The 16,453-nt window shown below is 37.4% G+C and overlaps 1 protein-coding gene across 1 annotated transcript; it reads right to left on the bottom strand.

Moving 5' to 3' along the window:
• Positions 1-10,309: 10,309 nt before the first annotated feature.
• On the bottom strand, positions 10,310-11,095 carry LOC114194889 (uncharacterized). Its single transcript, XM_028085297.1, has one exon. The coding sequence runs from the start codon at positions 11,093-11,095 to the stop codon at positions 10,310-10,312; it is 786 nt and encodes a 261-aa protein (XP_027941098.1).
• Positions 11,096-16,453: the final 5,358 nt, after the last annotated feature.

The raw sequence follows: 16,453 nt of genomic DNA, 5'->3' as shown, positions 1-16,453 counted from the left end.
CTTTTTATTTGTCATTTCTTGCCTAAACTGTCCTTTCAGGTTTTCAGTTCAGCAAACAATCTCTTTTTTTTTGTTATTATTTATCTATTTTTTCTGAAAGTTTTGCTTGCCTTCGAGGATTCAGGAATTACCCAACTAACGCATGCAAGAAAGATTTAACAAAATTTGTCCTAGTGTAAAACTCATATTTATATTTGGACTCTATCACCACTACTAGGGCAAATCCTTTTGCTTTGGGGATGACACAAGTTTAAAGGTTATCAAACAATGTGCACAACTGTTGTAAAAGGAAATTGTCAGCAAGTTAATCTAGATTAAGCATTTGACCACAGAAAAATATGACATCCCTCTTTATTGATTCATTTTTTTTTTGGAAAGTCATAAATTTGATGATTCGCGAAAAAAAACAACTGACTCAACCATGAATTTTTACATTCATTTCTCTTTTTGCACTTTTTTTTGTTTTATTATGATTATTATCATTCTTTGATGAAGGATTGACCCCAACCAAGGATGAAGGCACATGCTTAAGAAGACTAAGCATGTTTAGAAAGGAAGTTCACTAATCCTTCATCCCTTTCATTTGTGTTTGTTATTTTTGATTCCCTAAGTTGACTTAGTTGAATAAACTTTAGTTGACTTGTTGAACTTTGACTAGGTTTGACTTGTTGACTATAGTTGACTTGTCTTAAGCCAACATGCTAATCTATGTTTATTTGCTTTGTAGGTTAATTAGGAGTAAGAAAGCAATGCTAGGTGGCGCATGGTGATTGGGGAGTATAAATGATGTGGAAGAAAAAGTAAAGCAAAGGCATAAAGCATAAAGTAAAAGGCATGAAGCAAGTGTACCTATGTACCTTTGGTCTCCTTTGTTTTTAGCACACTTTGACCACTTTTTGGAGACATATGAGATACATTCTTTGTCTCCTTTTGTGCTAGAACGAAATTAGCCTTGCACACACCACAGTTATCTCTTTTGTCTCTCATTTCTGTAACCTTATTTGGTAGCATAACACCTAGTAAAAATGGCCAAATGGATTCACCAAGCAACACATTAGCTCTCGGCCAAACTGTTTTTGGTCATGAAAATAATTTTTCTTTTCAAAACTAGGTACTTAAGATGATGAGAAGGATATTTTAGGGTGTCTTGAACACTTAGTTCCTTAAAAATTAGGTCAAAATCAATTTCAAGGAGCATGCTACAACAAAAGGCATAGATCTCATGCAATAGCTCAAATACTTAGAAACAAGAATAAGAAAACTCAAAGAAGCATATGACATATGACTCAAGCAAGAGTTAGACACATTTAAAGACTCAACATGACATACACAAAGACATAAACATGTAGCTATCATGCATTTAAACTCATGGATTTGAGGCTCAAAGACTAAGCATCCAAAGACATGTTATCCAACCACATTTAGGAGCTTAAAGAGGTGCAAAAACCGTAGCCAAACTGCCACACTAGAACCTAAAAACGTTGATTCACGTATTCTTGGCAGATCTGACCTTTGCTCACTAATTTGATCATAAATTTCTCCACAGAACTCCAAATGCGTTGGTTCTTTTTTTTCTGGAAACTACACTCAGAGAGCTTTCTTTTGACACCAAAAACGTAATTTTTGGACCGCTGAGATGGTACAATTTAATGTTTTAAAATCGTCACGTTTTCTGCCAGCACCGTTTTTGTGTGTAATGGAAATGGATTTGAACCATACAAAGATAGCTACAACAAGACAAGGTTAGCACATGAAAAACACCATATTCAAGATAACCTAGGCTCTAGATACCAAATGATGAAGGATTATCTTGTTTTCTTTTAAGATTATTGAATATGGTGTGAGTTGATTAAGAAAGCTAAGTGAAATCCCCACTGGACATTAAGATAGCAAGCTATCTAGATGTGAAGGTTCCTTTCACAAAGCTCAAGAGAAGAAGATGATGGATTGATTCAAAACAAAAAGGAAATGGAAAGCACATAAACCATAGAAAACCAAGAACAATTAAAGGAAGAAGAAAACATAAAATGGAAAGGAAAGAAAATGGTAAAAATGTGAGAAGCACGCCACTACAAGGCTAGGCTAGAAGCCATGGCAACCTTGAAGATGAGTGGATGTGTGCCGCCACTTGCTATGCAAGATAAGGCTTAAAAGTATTCACTCCCTAGGGAGGAAACTCTCACAAATGGTTGAGACACAAGAGTGTTTTTACTTCAAAATGTTCAACCCTTTTACATGTCTAAGAGAACCCCTTATATAGAAGAGTATAGGGGCCTCTAAGCAAATAAAAGATACCTAAGGATGTCTCTACAAAAACCTAACACTGGCTTCTAGAAACTAGGTCAAATAAGGTTACAAAAAATGAGAGACAAAAGAGCTAACTATGGTGTGTGCAAGGCTAATTTCGTTCTAGCATAAAAGGAGACAAAGAATGTGTCTTATATGTCTCCAAAAAGTGGCCAAAGTGTGCTAAAAAAAAAGGAGACCAAAGGTACATAGGTACACTTGCTTCATGCCTTTTACTTTATACTTTATGCCTTTGCTTTACTCTCTCTTCCACATCATTTATGCTCCCCATTCACCATTAGCATGTTGGCTTAAGTCAAGTCAACTATAGTCAATAAGTCAAACCTAGTCAAAGGTCAACAAGGGTTAAAAGGACTATATTCATTCATTTTTAAAGTTTAGGGACCAAAATTTATCAAAGTTTCGACCAGGGACGAATTCCAATTTAATAAATTAAATAACACACAATTGGCATACACATGACTTGAACCCAAGTCCTCTTAACACAATCAAGTACTCTCAACCATTTGAGCTAGTACTTTTCCACATCATACATTTAAAATTAAATACCATAAAGGCTCTCACTACCCGTATTTGTTAATTAATTAATTTTTACGGGTCTTACACACTTCAGGCCCACCAAGGTCTCCAATCATTAAATTCAAAAACCAACTCCATGTCTCCTTATTTTCAACTTTAACTACTACGTATGACAAAGGGAGCATTTGGTCATTTCCATCTCTTCCTTCAATTTTCAACAACTCACCACCATATTTGCCCTTCAAAAAACAGCCATCTACACCAATGATGGGCCTTCAAGACACGAAGTTGTCTTTGCAAGCCTTCAGACAAACATAAAGTCGTTTGAATATTGGGTTCCCCTCATTCTCTTAAACATGAACTTTAATAGTTGAACCCGGATTAGACCTTAAAAGTTCATGTGCATAATCATAAATTCTTTTATACTATTCCTTAAATGATCCATTAATATTTTTATATGCCATTGTCCTTGCCCTAAAGGTCATAGACCTAGAAACACCGATGCTCCATTTCCTACCGATCTTGTTTTTCAAGTCAGTCAGTTTAACACTTGGATTGTCTCTTAATGTCTTCTCCAACTATCACTATTTACATCAAACTCCTCCTCAAACTCCTCAACATCCTCTTCCACAGAGACCTCTACACCACGCTTCGTGAGCACACCAACATCTACATCAGCTGGATCAACTGCAATTCCACCCTCCAACCAACCTCTTCAGCAAATTTATTCTCACCTTCTACCCAACCTCTCGATCACCTCCAATTCCAAAATCCTCTCCAACCTCTACAGCACCTGCAATCCCAACCTCCACATCAACCTCTGGAGCAGCTCCAATTCTAGCATCTTCTCCAACCTCTGCACCACCTGCAATCCCAACCTCCATATCAACCTTTGGAGCAACTCCAATTCCAGCATCCTCTCCAACCTCTACACCACATGCAATCCCAACCTCCACATCAACCTTTGGAGCATCTCCAATTCTAGCATCCTCTCTAACCTCTGCACCACCACCGTTCACACTAACTTCTGCATTAGCTGCAACCTCGTTAACATAATATTCCAACAAATGAACTATTTAAGGTTCAGACACCATGTGTGCAACATAAAGTTGCACTTGGCCATTCAGTAGGGAAATATTCACCATATGGCATGCACCTTTGTCATCACTTAGCAATTCCAACCTTCCTTCCAACACAAAACCTCCATCCACTATATACCACATCTCCTTGATGTTCACATATCCCATGATGAAGGATTCACCCCAACCAAGGATGAAGGCACATGCTTAAGAAGACTAAGCATGTTTAGAAAGGAAGTTCACTAATCCTTCATCCCTTTCATTTGTGTTTGTTATTTTTGATTCCCCAAGTTGACTTAGTTGAATCAACTTTAGTTGACTTGTTGACCTTTGACTAGGTTTGACTTGTTGACTATAGTTGACTTGACTTAAGCTAACATGCTAATCTATGTTTATTTGCTTTGTAGGTTAATTAGGAGTAAGAAAGCAATGCTAGGTGGCGCATGGTGATTGGGGAGCATAAATGATGTGGAGGAGAGAGTAAAGCAAATGCATAAAGCATAAAGTAAAAGGCATGAAGCAAGTGTACCTATGTACCTTTGGTCTCCTTTGCTTTTAGCACACTTTGACCACTTTTTGGAGACATATGAGACACATTCTTTGTCTCCTTTTGTGCTAGAACGAAATTAGCCTTGCACACACCATAGTTAGCTCTTTTGTCTCTCATTTTTGTAACCTTATTTGACCTAGTTTCTAGAAGCTAGGGTTAGGTTTTTGTAGAGACATCCTTAGGTATCTTTTATTTGCTTAGAGGCCCCTAAACTCTTCTATATAAGGGGTGCTCCTAGACATGTAAAAGGGTTGAACATTTTGAAGTTAAAACACTCTTGTGTCTCAACCATTTGTGAGAGTTTCCTCCCTTGGGAGTGAATACTTTTAAGCCTTATCTTGCATAGCAAGTGGCAGCACACATCCACTCATCTTCAAGGTTGCCATGGCTTCTAGCCTAGCCTTGTAGTGGCGTGCTTCTCACATTTTTACCATTTTCTTTCCTTTCCATTTTATGTTTTCTTCTTCCTTTAATTGTTCTTGGTTTTCTATGGTTTATGTGCTTTCCATTTCCTTTTTGTTTTGAATCAATCCATCATCTTCTTCTCTTGAGCTTTGTGAAAGGAACCTTCACATCTAGATAGCTTGCTATCTTAATGTCCAGTGGGGATTTCACTTAGCTTTCTTAATCAACTCACACCATATTCAATAATCTTAAAAGAAAACAAGATAATCCTTCATCATTTGGTATCTAGAGCCTAGGTTATCTTGAATATGGTGTTTTTCATGTGCTAACCTTGTCTTGTTGTAGCTATCTTTGTATGGTTCAAATCCACTTCCATTACACACAAAAACGGTGCTGGCAGAAAACGTGACGATTTTAAAACATTAAACTGTACCATCTCAGCGGTCCAAAAATTACGTTTTTGGTGTCAAAAGAAAGATCTCTGAGTCTAGTTTCCAGAAAAAAAAGAACCAACGCATTTGGAGTTCTGTGGAGAAATTTATGATCAAATTAGTGAGCAAAGGTCAGATCTGCCAAGAATACGTGAATCAACGTTTTCAGGTTCTAGTGTGGCAGTTTGGCTACGGTTTTTGCACCTCTTTAAGCTCCTAAATGTGGTTGGATAACATGTCTTTGGATGCTTAGTCTTTGAGCCTCAAATCCATGAGTTTAAATGCATGATAGCTACATGTTTATGTCTGTGTGTATGTCATGTTGAGTCTTTAAATGTGTCTAACTCTTGCTTGAGTCATATGTCATATGCTTCTTTGAGTTTTCTTATTCTTGTTTCTAAGTATTTGAGCTATTGCATGAGATCTATGCCTTTTGTTGTAGCATGCTCCTTGAAATTGATTTTGACCTAATTTTTAAGGAACTAAGTGTTCAAGACACCCTAAAATATCCTTCTCATCATCTTAAGTACCTAGTTTTGAAAAGAAAAATTATTTTCATGACCAAAAACAATTTGGCCGAGAGCTAATGTGTTGCTTGGTGAATCCATTTGGCCATTTTTACTAGGTGTTATGCTACCAAATTTTATACTTGGATTTTGGGTGATATTGGCAAATTAGTTCCATGCTTTACCTTGGTTATGATCTTTCTTGGTGTATGCATAATTTGAGGTATAATCTTGGCTTGTTCAAATGCTTTCCATAGAGTCTTTAAATGTGTGTTTCATTGCTTTAGTCTTGTTCAAGTTTTGTCTTTAAAACAAAATTTTCTTAGAAGTTAAACTTTCTTGTTTTTGTGCTTTTCTTGCTTGTCACTAGGTGTTCTTTGTTGTGTCATAGTAGTTTTCTTTTCTTGAAACTCTTGGGATGTTGTGGCCGAATCACTTGTCTTGCATTTGAAAGGTTTTGAACAAGTTTTTAAAAGTGTTTGCTTCACTCCTTTGGTGGATTTTGAGTGCTAGCCTTGCCTTGTTACTTTGGGAGTGTGATCTAAACACTTGGGTTGCATTTTGGGTTGGATTTGGTCTCGATTTTCATGTTGTCTAACCCCTAATCCATTTATTTTCTCTCGAATTTGAGTGTTTTTGTTGTAGGAATCATGGCAAGTTCATCAAATGCACCTATACCAAACAAAAACAATACATTGATGAGATTGCTTTGGGATTTGGAGTTGTCTAGGAAGGAGGCCTTTGAACAATTGAGAAAGGACAAGGAGCAAAGTGACCTAAGAATCCAAGAGCACATTCAAAGGCTTGAAGCTAAGGAGCAAGAAAGAGAGGCTAGGAAAAGAGGGCATTCTAGGCGCAAACCATCACAAGAGAAGCAAACTCCAAAGATTCCTAAGTTCAAAGGAGAAAATGACCAAAACATCTACATTGAGTGGGAACAAAAAGTGGACCAAATTTTTACCATTCATGTAGTTAGTCATCAAAAGCAAGTAGATTTGGTAGTCTTAGAGTTTGAGGATTATGCCATGACTAGGTGGCATCAATTATGTATGGACAATATTAACCAAGAGTCACTCGCGACTTCTTGGAGGGACCTTAAAAACTTGATGCGCGCTAGATTTGTTCCTTCCTACTATAGGAGGGAGACTCTTTTGAAGCTCCAAAGGCTTCAACAAGGGTCCATGTGTGTGGATGAATATTAGAAGTTAATGGAGTCTATGCTTCTAAAAGTAGGACTCCAATTTGAAAGTGAAGAGGAAAAGGTAGCTAAATTTGTGAGTGGGTTAAGGAGGGACATACAAGATTTAGTAGAGTTATATGAGTACTCCTCTCTTGACAAAGTTTTACATTTGGCCATCAAAGTTGAAACTCAATTGCAAAAGAAAAAAGAGGCCAAGAGGAGTGGTTCATACAATGACACTATTCTAGTACTTGGAAAGATAAAGAAAGAAAACATGATAAATCACCACTCAAGAGTTCCAAAGACCCACCTCCTAAGACAAATTCGTCTAGGCCTTCTAATGAAACTCCTAATTCTTCTTAAGGTATAAGGACAAGTTCTATAAAATGTTTTAAGTGTTTGGGATATGGGCACATAGCTTCAAATTGTCCCACCAAAAGAACCATGGCCTTAAACCTTAAAAAAGAAGTAGAGAGTGAACATTCTTCTCCTCCTTCCCCCAAAAGTACTTCTTCCCACACTTCTTCTTCAAGTGAAAGGATTAAACCCCTTGAAGGTGGATTGTTAATGATAAGGCACCAACTAAGACAAGTTTCCAAGGAACTTGACCCTTCTCAAAGACAAAACCTTTTTCATTCAAGGTGTCATATCAAAGACAAACTATGTCCCATCCTCATAGATAATGGAAGTTTTGTAAATGTGGCTAGCACAAGGGTTGTGGACAAGCTTGGCTTGAAAACTATCCCTCATGCCAAGCCCTACAAGCTATCATGGCTTAAGAAAGAAGACATTAAAGTAACTCAATAAGTCCTCATTAACTTTTCAATTGGAAATTTTAAAGATGAGGTGTTATGTGATGTTGCGCCTATGGAAGAAACTCATATTTTGTTAGGTAGGCCATGGCAATTTGATAGAAAAGTCTTTTATGATGGCCATGCTAACACCTATGCTTTCTCCTTCCAAGGCAAGAAGTTCACACTCCTACCTCTCTCACCCAATCAAGCAAATGAGGACCAAAATAAAGTGAAGATAAGAGAAAAGATGAAAAAGAAAAAGAGCAAGTTACCTCCAAAGTGTTACTTGCCTCTAAAAAAAGATTTTCAAAGAAAGATGGACATCACCATTCTTTCTTCTCTTGCAAGGCTTAAAAGGAAGACCCAATGCACAAGCATGAGAAGAAGAGTGGTCTAGAAAAGAGGGATGGCCTAACCAAAGCTAGGGTTAGTACCCTTAGAAAAGATGGAACAAGAGCTCATAAAAGGGAGGCGCAAAACCTCCCCCAAATCAAGTCAAACTCCATCTACAAAGGCTTAAAGAATTTGTGGTCAAATTCTCTCCAAGAAGGGGAGGATGATGAAGGATTGACCCCAACCAAGGATGAAGGCACATGCTTAAGAAGACTAAGCATGTTTAGAAAGGAAGTTCATTAATCCTTCATCCCTTTCATTTGTGTTTGTTATTTTTGATTCCCTAAGTTGACTTAGTTGAATAAACTTTAGTTGACTTGTTGAACTTTGACTAGGTTTGACTTGTTGACTATAGTTGACTTGACTTAAGCCAACATGCTAATCTATGTTTATTTGCTTTGTAGGTTAATTAGGAGTAAGAAAGCAATGTTAGGTGGCGCATGGTGATTGGGGAGCATAAATGATGTGGAGGAAAGAGTAAAGCAAAGGCATAAAGCATAAAGTAAAAGGCATGAAGCAAGTGTACCTATGTACCTTTGGTCTCCTTTGTTTTTAGCACACTTTGACCACTTTTTGGAGACATATGAGACACATTCTTTGTCTCCTTTTGTGCTAGAACGAAATTAGCCTTGCACACACCATAGTTAGCTCTTTTGTCTCTCATTTTTGTAACCTTATTTGACCTAGTTTCTAGAAGCTAGGGTTAGGTTTTTGTAGAGACATCCTTAGGTATCTTTTATTTGCTTAGAGGCCCCTAAACTCTTCTATATAAGGGGTGCTCCTAGACATGTAAAAGGGTTGAACATTTTGAAGTAAAAACACTCTTGTGTCTCAACCATTTGTGAGAGTTTCCTCCCTAGGGAGTGAATACTTTTAAGCCTTATCTTGCATAGCAAGTGGCGGCACACATCCACTCATCTTGAAGGTTGCCATGGCTTCTAGCCTAGCCTTGTAGTGGCGTGCTTCTCACATTTTTACCATTTCTTTCCTATCCATTTTATGTTTTCTTCTTCCTTTAATTGTTCTTTGTTTTCTATGGTTTAGTGCTTTCCATTTCCTTTTTGTTTTGAATCAATCCATTATCTTCTTCTCTTGAGCTTGGTGAAAGGAACCTTCACATCTAGATAGCTTGCTATCTTAATGTCCAGTGGGGATTTCACTTAGATTTCTTAATCGACTCACACCATATTGAATCATCTTAAAAAGGAACAAGATAATCCTTCATCATTCTCCACGACACCTTTGGGGCTCGCTCCAATGAAGCACATGGTATCCACAACAAAATGTACTCACGACAATTAAAACATCGGTGCAACCACAAAGGTAGAAAGAAGCTTAGAAAACACAAATTGATACCATTTACATAGGAAAATAAATGTACCCAAACAACCATTAAAGTATCATCAACATAAAAAAATTGTCCATCTTCACCCAAAATGATCAATCAGTATATGGAGAAGCATCATGTTTGTGTTCTTTAAAACATAGCAACCCAGACTCGATCAAAGATTGCACCTTATACTTTAGAGTCATGCATTGCTCAGTAGAATGCCTGATATCCCCCCTGTGGTAATCACACCTTGCATCTGGATCATAATGCTTAGGATAAGGAGGTCGTACAGGTTTAGTAGGACATACAGTCACTAGAGCGTTGTGGAGAAGATCTGGTAACAATTCTGTGTAGGTCATGGGAATAGGAGTGAATTTCACAAACCTCTTGTCTAGATTAAGAGCATTTTGGTTACTGATTTGGTCAAGGTTATGAGTGGGTTTGGATTTAGGTTTCCAATTCTGTTTGGGGTGAGGAAAGGTTCTTGGTTGATATGGCAGAGCGTAAAAAATGGGAGATACATTGGCAACAGATGAAAATTGAGAGGTAGGATTCTGGTCAATTTTTCCTTCTTTATTCCCTCTAGAATGGGATCTAAACTCGTGTATATTCACCACCGTAGACGGGTCTTGTGCAATCTTCCCGCTTTTTATTCCATCCTCAATTCTCTCTCTGATAATCACTATATCAGCAAAATTAGAGGAGACATTACCTATCATGTGTTTGTAGAATGGATGTTCCACTTTGCTTATAAACATTGCTAACATCTTTTTATCGCTTAAAAGGGGCCCCACCTGGGCTGCAACTTCTCTCCATCATTGAGCATATTCCTTGAAGGTTTCTGTCTCGCTCTTAGTCATATTCTGCAGTTGTATTCTATCAGGTTCTATATTGGTATTGTATTTATATTGTCTTAAGAATGCAATAACCAAATCTTCCCATGAACGGATATGAGTTGGATCCAAACGGGTGTACCAATTAAGAGCCATGCCAGTTAAGCTTTCCTGGAAGAAGTGAATCAACAGTTTCTCATCATGAACATAAGCAGTCATTTTTCTGCAGTACATGGTTATATGAATCTTTGGACAAGTTTTCCCTCGATACTTTTCAAATTTTGGCAACCTGAACTTTGGAGGTGTAACCACATCAGGGACTAAACATAGTCCTGCAACATCACTGAATTCAAAAATTCCTTCGCCCTCTATAACTTTCAACCTCTTCTCAAGCATTTCTAATTTACCCTCGGTGTTGTCAACATCCATTGATATAGCAACATGTGGTGAAGACCTCACCTCAGGTTGCTTTGTCAAATTTACGTGCACATCATTTGGCTGGATGGTTTTGTCGAAACCTGTTGCCCCAAGTTTATTTTCTCCAGTAGTCGCGTTGTTTTCAGCTTTTTGAACGCAAACTTGCCCCAAGTTGGCTTCCATGGGTGGAGTGTAATTCAGAGGGTGGCCATGTGGAGGGAAAATTTGGGCCTCTTCACTCAATTGTTGATGGTATGATGTGCATATTTCTCCTTGGCTTTGTAAGACCTTCAAGGCCTCTAGGATTTGGCCCATTTGCCCTTTTAACTCCCCAACATCGGCTTTCACCATTTCCTGAGCTTCTCCTTAATTCTCCATAATTTTGCAATTGGCTTGTGTCCTCTAAGGTGTCCTTGAGGTTTTGTCGTACTATTATTTTTGCTGAATTTTTATTAAATGAATAAATTAAGAAAAAGAAAAGACTAATGAAATGACAATGTAATGCAAATACTCTGATCAGAAACTATAAAGCTGTGAAAACAATATCAAGTACGAATTGGAAATTAACACAAAATAGAGTCCATAAGGTAGTCCACAAAACAAACATCCAGATATTATAAGTTCATGACACGTGAAGCAAAGGAAATTATGATCAACTATCTCGGGCCCTAGCCATCACATTCTTCATTTCTCCTACCAACTCCTGGCAGTGACTGAGGAAGGCTTCAATCTCTCTAGGAGGATTAAAGATTGGCATTGCAGATTCAGCATCCGCTAATAACTTGGGAACATTTTCCATAGCTGTATTAGTAAGGGAAGCAAGTTGTGAGAAACATCTCTTCCAGTGTTCTATATCTTGTCCTTGTTCAACTGTATATTCTTTCATCTGACCCATCAATTCTTGGTGCATTTTTTCTAATTTTGCACGGTGCCAACGTTCCTTCTCTAGTTTTGCCATTGATTCTTTCACCTGTTGTTTAGAGTCATCAAGTATTATATGCATGTTGTGCAACTTCTTCAATGCTTCTTCTTTTTCTCTCTTGAGTTCACTAAACATTTGCTTTCGAACACACTCTGCTGACTCAAATATACTGCATTCTAAGGCTTTAATCCTCAGCTCAATGTGGGCTGTAGCTAAGTCTTCCTTTTGCTTTCTAAGAAACTCTTTATATACTCCCTTGCTTTCCAAACTAACCCGTTTCAAGTCTGCATAGTCTCGTTGCAGATTCTCAAGGTCGTTAGTCAATCTCATATTCTCTTGTTTCGTCTGCTCCATATTTGCTCTCAAAAATTCCACCTCTTCGATTTCACTATTTGGTGATGTCTTTTCAGTACTCGGACAAAGAGAAATTGACTTGAATGGCAATTTAATCTCCTGAACTCTCTCTACAACCCATTGATGATAAGAGACTTTCTCATTTATGCTCCATGGTCTTGGATCCCTCTTAGCACGAAGCACTCTCTTCCAAGCATTTCTGATTTGATGAAGAACATTAGTAGAGAACCCTTCTTCATAATAAATTCACAATGTCACAAGAGATAAAGGTGTTGGCGCCCCTTTTATAGGAATCCCAAATTGCCTTTGAGTTAAAACAGGATTGTAATTAATACAACCTTGGGTGCCCATGAGAGGCACATTAGGGTAGTTCCCACAATAATATATGATTTGTGATTTTCGTATCCAAGACACGTGCCAATTAACCTTTTCTTCATTCAAGTCTGCACAGAGTTATACCCATTCTTGTGGTTCTCTTAACTTTGGTTTGCAATGTCGCAACTCCTCCACCTGACATATATATTTAGAGTGCCCTTACTTACACGTGAAACAAACCACACATATAACACTGGCAAACAACATAACATCTTTTTTCTCTTCAGTTCATAACACTAGTCAAAAGTCCCATAAACCTCAGCTAGGACAGCAACAACAGGATTTTATGATTGAGTTTTATATGCCACAAATACATTAATAGCGGCATAGTCAACAAAATTCTCAACATTAGGGAAAAGCATGACGCCATATAGGACGAGAGCTAGGACGTCCATAAATGTTTCCCATCTCTCTTTCTTCATCAATTGATACAAGTACCACTCTAGGTATCCCTGAGGAAGGCCCATGACCTTGCCCTTAACTGTGACCTTTTTCTCAAACTTCACAAGATGTATCTTCATGATTTCTGCTAGTCTTAGGACAGGGGTGTATCGTCCAAGGTAGTTGTATGGAGTTTTTCCTTCCAAAGGTAAGTCCAAGATCTGCTCAAATTCTTCCACTGTTGGTACCAACTGAAAAGTCTTGAAAAGTGAAACATCTTAAAGGCGTGTCATAGTATTGAGCTAGAGCAGTAATCTCTGGTTTCTGGACCTCTACCTCTAACAGGTTAAGCAAATTCCCATATTCCCTTCTGAAAGCATCCTTCTAGGTTGTGGTCATTTTCTTGACCAGTTCTCTTAAGCCATTCACATTTCCTTCCTTTACTTTGATAGGTATCCTTTTCTTCATAGTTTTTGAACTTGAATGCCCCTCAACTCCAACTCTCATGTTAATTTCCATTTTCTTTTAGATTCAATCACAACTTTATAACTTCTGGCCTCATATCAACAAGATGTAATGAGATGATATGACAAAATGCATGTTGAACATGAACAAGTTAAACAACATGACATGAAATTATGTACAAATGGAACAGAAAAAAGAAAAGCATAACGAGAATTAGTGTACATATCTCCCTTTGTGCCCTAGCAAAGGTTCAACACTTTATTGGATTAAGGTTCAATATATGCGCTCACTAGGAGTGTCTCCTACTTCCTAAGGATCAAGGTCACTAGAGTTATGGTCCACTTCACGGTATTTCCCACAATAGTTGGTAAACAACACGATGTAAGAGTACCAAATGAAGCAAACAGACTCTAGTTGGGGTTCTCACAATAACCATTTGGGAAGTACATCCACTATGGCACTGTTACACAATCCCCTTCTAATTCTAAGCTACTCAGACCCGGGTATAGGCCCTCACTCATGTCATGTACAAAATATCAAAGTGAGTGTGTGAAGGGAGAAAAATGCACACCTAAACTCTCACCTGCAAAACAACCAGACAAAAACCAAGCAAATACAAACATGTTTTCTACCCTAAGTTTGAATATCAATAAATATTCAATACATCAACTCAAAAACTAAATAGACATACACAAAGATGTGAAAAATAAACATTTAAACAAAACAAATCACTTTCGCATATTCAATTAAATAGGCCTGACTCTCGGATGTCCCTAGTGAAGTCGCCATCTGTCGCAACCTGAATCGCGGCGGGACGACAAACTAAAAATAAATTAATTTGGAAAAAGAGATTAGAAGTCGCCACCATAGTTTATTCAGGAAAACTATGAAAAACCATAAAAATAAAATAAAGTCTGCGAAAACCAAATTTTGGGTCCGGAAGTCGGTTACGCGTAGGGAAGGTATTAACACCCTACATCGCCCGCCCAAAGGCGGTACCTTTAATTAAATTTGAAAAAGAGATGTGTTTATTTTAAATATTTATTTTTCCCATAAATAAGAAAATATTGAACAATATTATTTTTTGATTAAAAAGGACCCGACAAGGATTAACCTTGGTCCTACGTATTCTCATTAAAAAAAATGAGAAATCAGGGCTACGTAGTTCTTTATACAACAATTTGAAAATGATTTGAAAAAAACCTTTTAATTTTTGGGAAGTAAACCTGACAAGGACTTGCCATGCTCCTACGTATCTCCACTTACAATGGAGAATCAAGGATCACGTAGTTCTTGATAAAACATGATTATAATATTTAATTTTTAAAGTTGTCGTTTTGACATTTTTAAAAATAAGTGTCATTTGACGCGTGCGGGTTGACACAAAAATAATTTTTTATACCTTGTATTTATGAAAATGAGTGTCGTGCAACGCGAGCGGTCGATTAGACACCAAAGTATTTTTATAATTTTTTAGATTTTTTAGAAAGACTGTCGTGCGACACGAGCAGTCGATTAGACACCAAAATATTTTTATAATTTTTTAGATTTTTGAGAAAGAGTGTCGTGCGACGCGAGCGATCGATTAGACACCAAAATAATTTTTTGATTTTTATACTTTGAAAAGAAGTGTCATGCGACGGGAACGGTCGATTAGACACCAAAAACAATTTTTATAATTTTTATTTAAAATATCGTGCGACGCAAACGATGGATTAGATACTAAAATATTTTCATAATTTTTGTATTTAAAAAGAAGTGTCGTGCGACGCGAACGGTCGATTAAACACCACAACAATTTTTATAATTTTTTTATATTAAAAAGAAGTATCGTGCGACGCAAGCGGTCGATTAGAGACTAAAAAAAATAAAGAAAATAATTTCAAATTTTTATTTATTCTTATTTTTATCATTTTGGAAAACAATTTTAATTTTAATTTTAATTTAAAATGTTTTTATTATTTTTGAAAATGATATCATTGAAATGTGATATTTTATTTAATTAGAAAAAAAGTAAAATTGGAAATAGAAAATGAGAGTGCGAAAGTGATTATGTAGGTACAATGAGAAAAACTACACATATAGAAACGAGGTGTATAAAGTAAACGCATCCTAACTTAAGAAGAGAAATTAAAGAAGTAGGGTGTATGCTTAGTGAAAACACAGACACAAAAGGTAAAATAAAACTTAGTAAGGGGTGTGGGGTTATTACATTGGGAAGTCCATGAAGTAAATAAATAACAAGAACCCAAATTAAAAGTGGGGGTGTGCAAATTAAATTATGGAGGTGCGTGAAGAAAAAATTAAATCTGCCAAAACCCTAAAGCCATATCAAAACGCAACACCTGAACTTAACCCTTAAACTTCATCTTCTTCATCCCGCTAACGACCACCATGTAAACACCAATAAACTGAACGACCAAACCACCAGCGACAACCGCAGCCACGGCGGCAACAACAGCCACTCTCGGACCCGCTATCACCAACCGCGACGGCAACCAAACGGATTCGCCCCTATCCATACTCCGTATCTTCTCCGTCGAGCCACCATCACTGTCCGCGACTTCGACGGGACTACCAACAGCGACGACGCAACCTCGCTGTCGTCAACGATATCAACATTGTCAATATAACGACTCCTTCTCACATTCATCGCATCGTCCAATCAAACACTTAGGGTTCAACCATGGCACACCATTCCCCCCTGTCGCGACCACTACAGCAACGTCGGCGACCACCATGAACCACTACACCAACGCTCTTCTTCTCCATTTCATTTATTTATTAGTTTGCCAATTTTTGTTTATGTAAAACACAGAGAAATCTCTAGTTGACGTTCAATTCAAATTATTATTTTTTATCGGAATGCCTACTGTCATTAATCATACACAGTAACAAAATAAACGCAAAACATCATTTTGAAATTATGAACCTGATTGTGTTTCAATATGCCTCAATCTTGCCTTTGCTCTCACTGTTATCTCTTGGTCTTTAATTACTCATGGTATTGTATGAATTCATGAGCAATATGGTAATGTGAAAATGATTAATTTGAATGTGAGAATGTATGGGTGTATGGGTGATGCGTGAATTGTTGTTGGATGAACCCTTGGGGAAGAAAGGGAAAGAAGATGAAAAAGGTCTTGATGATGAATCGTGAATCGATGAAAAGTTAATGTTGTCCGTGACTGTTCTGAGGGAGCAATGGTGAT

This window comes from Vigna unguiculata, chromosome 8, assembly GCF_037176805.1.
Source record: "Vigna unguiculata cultivar grain cowpea cultivar isolate G323 ecotype 2 chromosome 8, ASM3717680v1, whole genome shotgun sequence".
Lineage (NCBI taxonomy): Eukaryota > Viridiplantae > Streptophyta > Magnoliopsida > Fabales > Fabaceae > Vigna > Vigna unguiculata.
Note: the sequence above shows the minus strand (reverse complement) of the source record. Positions and strands in the feature narration are given on the sequence as shown.

What these genes read in the sequence shown, in the direction of transcription:
- LOC114194889 (XM_028085297.1), bottom strand. Translation starts at nt 11,095, where the DNA reads ATGGTGAAAGCCGATGTTGGGGAGTTAAAAGGGCAAATGGGCCAAATC.